General features: G+C 47.0%; 1 protein-coding gene across 1 annotated transcript in view; it reads left to right on the top strand.

The window, feature by feature from the left end:
• Nucleotides 1–1,584, top strand: part of FBLIM1 (filamin binding LIM protein 1) — a 27,260-nt gene that overhangs the window by 17,914 nt on the left and 7,762 nt on the right. Inside the window, exon 5 of the mRNA XM_003783884.3 lies at nt 294–411. Within this exon, the coding sequence (XP_003783932.1) occupies nt 294–411 (118 nt within the window). The remainder of the gene's footprint in view (nt 1–293; nt 412–1,584) is intronic.

Below are 1,584 nucleotides of genomic sequence, written 5' to 3'. Positions count from 1 at the left end.
AAAAAAAAAAAAAAAAAGAAACCTGATTACAGAAGATTCCTGAGAAGTAGGAGGAGTAGTTTTGATGGGTAAAGGGAGCCCAGGACAAGGAGCTAGGAGGCCCAAGGTCTAGCTGCCACTGTACCCTTCCCAGTGAGTGACAGTGACCTCATGTCACTTGCTTCTCTAGGCCTCAGTTTCCTCCTCGATACCCTGGAACTAATCTTGCCTAGGTCCACCCAGGTGTGGAGCAGAGATAGGAAGGCTGCATGAGGTCCCCCGGGATGACTCCTGCCCACTTTGTGTCCCCACAGGCTCCGGTGGAGCAAACTCCAGTCCAGCCTCAGCCTGGTCCCCTCAAGGCCATGGAGGAGGAGCTGCCACCTCCCCCAGCAGAGCCTGTCAGCTTCCCGGAGAGAGAAACATCCACAGGTATGTGCACAGGGTGGGAAGGACTCTAGCGTGATCCCCAGGGGTCCTCGTGGGGCCAGCATGGGCTTCCAGGTGGGAGCTACAAGAGCAGGGAATCCCATTCCCACCCCAACTCACATTACAGTCGTGGCTTTAGAATAGGCTTTAATTTAATTTTTACTGTTGTAATTTTTTTCCTTTTATAATTAACACATTTAAAAATATTAATCTTGGCCAGTCAAGGTGGCTCATGCCTGTAAACTTAGCATTCTGGGAAGCTGAGGCAAGAGGATTGAGGTTGCTATGAGCTATGAGACCACAGCACTCTACCGAGGGCAATCTAATGAGACTCTGTCTCAAAAAATAAAAAATTTGGTCTTTATGTAGTCAGATATCTCAGCCCTTCCTTTCTTGGCTTCTGGATTTTATGTCATTGTTAAAAAGGCTTTATCTCGGCTTGGCACTATAGCTCAGTGACCAGGGCACCAGCCACATACACTGGAGCTGTTGGGTTCAAATCCAGCCCAGGCCAACTACAACCAAAAAATAGCCAGGTGTTGTGGCGGGCGCCTGTAGTCCCAGCTACTTAAGCCCAAGAGTTTGAGGTTGCTGTGATCTGTGACTCCATGGCATTCTACCAAGGACGACAAAGTGAAACTGTCTCAAAAAAAAAAAAAAGGCTTTATCTCCAGTTATAAAATATATATTTTCCGGTTTCTTGTAGTATTGTGATGGTTTCATTTTTTTTTATACTTAAATCTTTGATAAATCTGGGATTCTCTGGGTGTAAGGTGTTGCTGTGGACCCCCCTCCTATAGATTTTTGCAGCTGACAGTCTGGTTATCCTGTCACTTTATCTTTGATTTTGGCTTTTCAAAACCTCTTCAGATTCCTGAGGTTTTTTTTCGTTTGTTTGTTTTTTGAGATAGAGTCTCATGTCACCCTTGATAGAATGTCATGGCATCTTAGTTCACAGCAACCTCAAACTCTTGGGCTCAAGTGATCCTCTTGCCTCAAACTCCCAAGTAGCTGGGACGACAGGTGCCCGCTACAATGCCTGGCTATTTTTTAGAGACAGGGTCTACCTCTGACTCAGGCTGTTCTCAAACCTGTGAGCTCAGGCAATCTACCTGCCTCGGCCTCCCAAGTGCTGGGATTAAAGGCACGAGCCACTGTCCCGGGCCCTCTTCACAT

The sequence above is a fragment of the Otolemur garnettii genome, unplaced genomic scaffold (genome assembly GCF_000181295.1).
Source record: "Otolemur garnettii isolate 467f Iridium unplaced genomic scaffold, OtoGar3 scaffold00009, whole genome shotgun sequence".
Lineage (NCBI taxonomy): Eukaryota > Metazoa > Chordata > Mammalia > Primates > Galagidae > Otolemur > Otolemur garnettii.
Note: the sequence above shows the minus strand (reverse complement) of the source record. Positions and strands in the feature narration are given on the sequence as shown.